Source organism: Vollenhovia emeryi, unplaced genomic scaffold, assembly GCF_000949405.1.
Source record: "Vollenhovia emeryi isolate VEMERY1.0 unplaced genomic scaffold, V.emery_V1.0 DF948501.1, whole genome shotgun sequence".
NCBI lineage: Eukaryota > Metazoa > Arthropoda > Insecta > Hymenoptera > Formicidae > Vollenhovia > Vollenhovia emeryi.
This window is the reverse complement of record NW_011957865.1, coordinates 1-1,418: the sequence shown is the minus strand read 5'-3', so window position 1 is coordinate 1,418 and position 1,418 is coordinate 1. Positions and strand designations below refer to the sequence as shown.

The window sequence follows — 1,418 nt, the reverse complement described above, 5'->3', positions numbered from 1 at the left end:
ACGTCCAAAGGACATGATGGATATACATATATAACCTTTAATGGACGTGAAGTGGACATGATAAAAGGAATCATATACAGGATTGTAAATATTAATATAAATATAAACAGTGAAATGTAAATATGAATATAAACATTTTATTATAAAATATATATAATAAAATACATTATTATAATCCAAATACAATCTACATTCTAGATTCATAAGTTAATACTTATATATTACATTGTTATAAAGTAAAATAATATAGTTTTGTCATAAAGTAATATAATATATAATATAATATAAGTCATGTCATAAAGTAATATAATATAAGTCATGTCATAAAGTAATATAATAATATAGTTTTGCCAAAAACCATGTCTTGTACAATATATTGCTCGGAATTACGTCACAATTTTTTCTTCTTTATCTGCCCTTTCCTTTGCGCGTCTCAACCATGCCTTGATAGCTTCTTCAATTTCTTTTCTATTTGTTGCTGCTTTGCATAATTGACCACTTTCTAAAATAAATAGAAAAAATATAATAGAGACACATATACAAGTGTATATTATTAGTGTTTTATATTCAGATTAGATATTTTGATAACATTGATAATATAGATATTTACCTAATAATACATTTGCCAAAGTTAATTTTCCAAAGATTTGTTTTTTCTTCGCACCATGCCAGCTATATCGTTCAGCAAATCGATTTTTGAGCAGAAGCGACAAACATCGTTTTACGAAATCATATGGCGTAGTTCCTCCTATCTTGGATAATTCTTTTACCTAAACACATATGTAAATCATATGTAATTAATAATTAAGTGATAATGAAAACTTGGATTAAAGATACAAAAAAGAATATACATAGAACATACAGTAGATAGAAAGCGATTCGGTTCTCGGAGATACTCTTCCACCTCATTCAACTCTTCTATACATTTTAAAGGAAAATGGAATGTACTTAAAAATGTAGCCTTATTTTCATTTGGTTTATCTACATCTTTCTGCAAAAGGGCAACTTTTAATTCCTCGCAGCAGTCTCTTGTAACTTGTCTGAGTAAATATAATTCTTTAAAAATCCTACGAAACTTCTCATCTGAAAACAATGATAAAAAGATTTAATATAAATACAACTAAATATATGTACAAAAGCAATTAATTAAAATATATGAAAACCAATGAATTACAAGTATTTATGTTTCGTAATACATACCATTACTATTATTATGTATGGGACAACATACGCAGGAGTCTAATTGTGAATCTGAGATTGTAAGTGTGAATCTAACAAGAAAAACAGATTTTAGCACTTATTTTGCACATACGGATAAATAATTGTAGATATGATAAAAACATACTCACAGTATTATGTACGGGAGAAGAATTTACCCTCTGATGTACTCGTGTATGTTCGGATCATCATATACATAC

The 1,418-nt window shown here is 27.0% G+C and overlaps 1 protein-coding gene across 1 annotated transcript; it reads right to left on the bottom strand.

Moving 5' to 3' along the window:
- Positions 1–372: 372 nt before the first annotated feature.
- On the bottom strand, positions 373–1,271 carry LOC105556715 (the record flags this gene model as incomplete). Its single annotated transcript, XM_012003808.1, has 4 exons — positions 373–502; positions 611–770; positions 863–1,083; positions 1,201–1,271. Coding segments are annotated over 4 exons (568 nt in total), but the record flags the coding sequence as incomplete, so codon positions are not given.
- Positions 1,272–1,418: the final 147 nt, after the last annotated feature.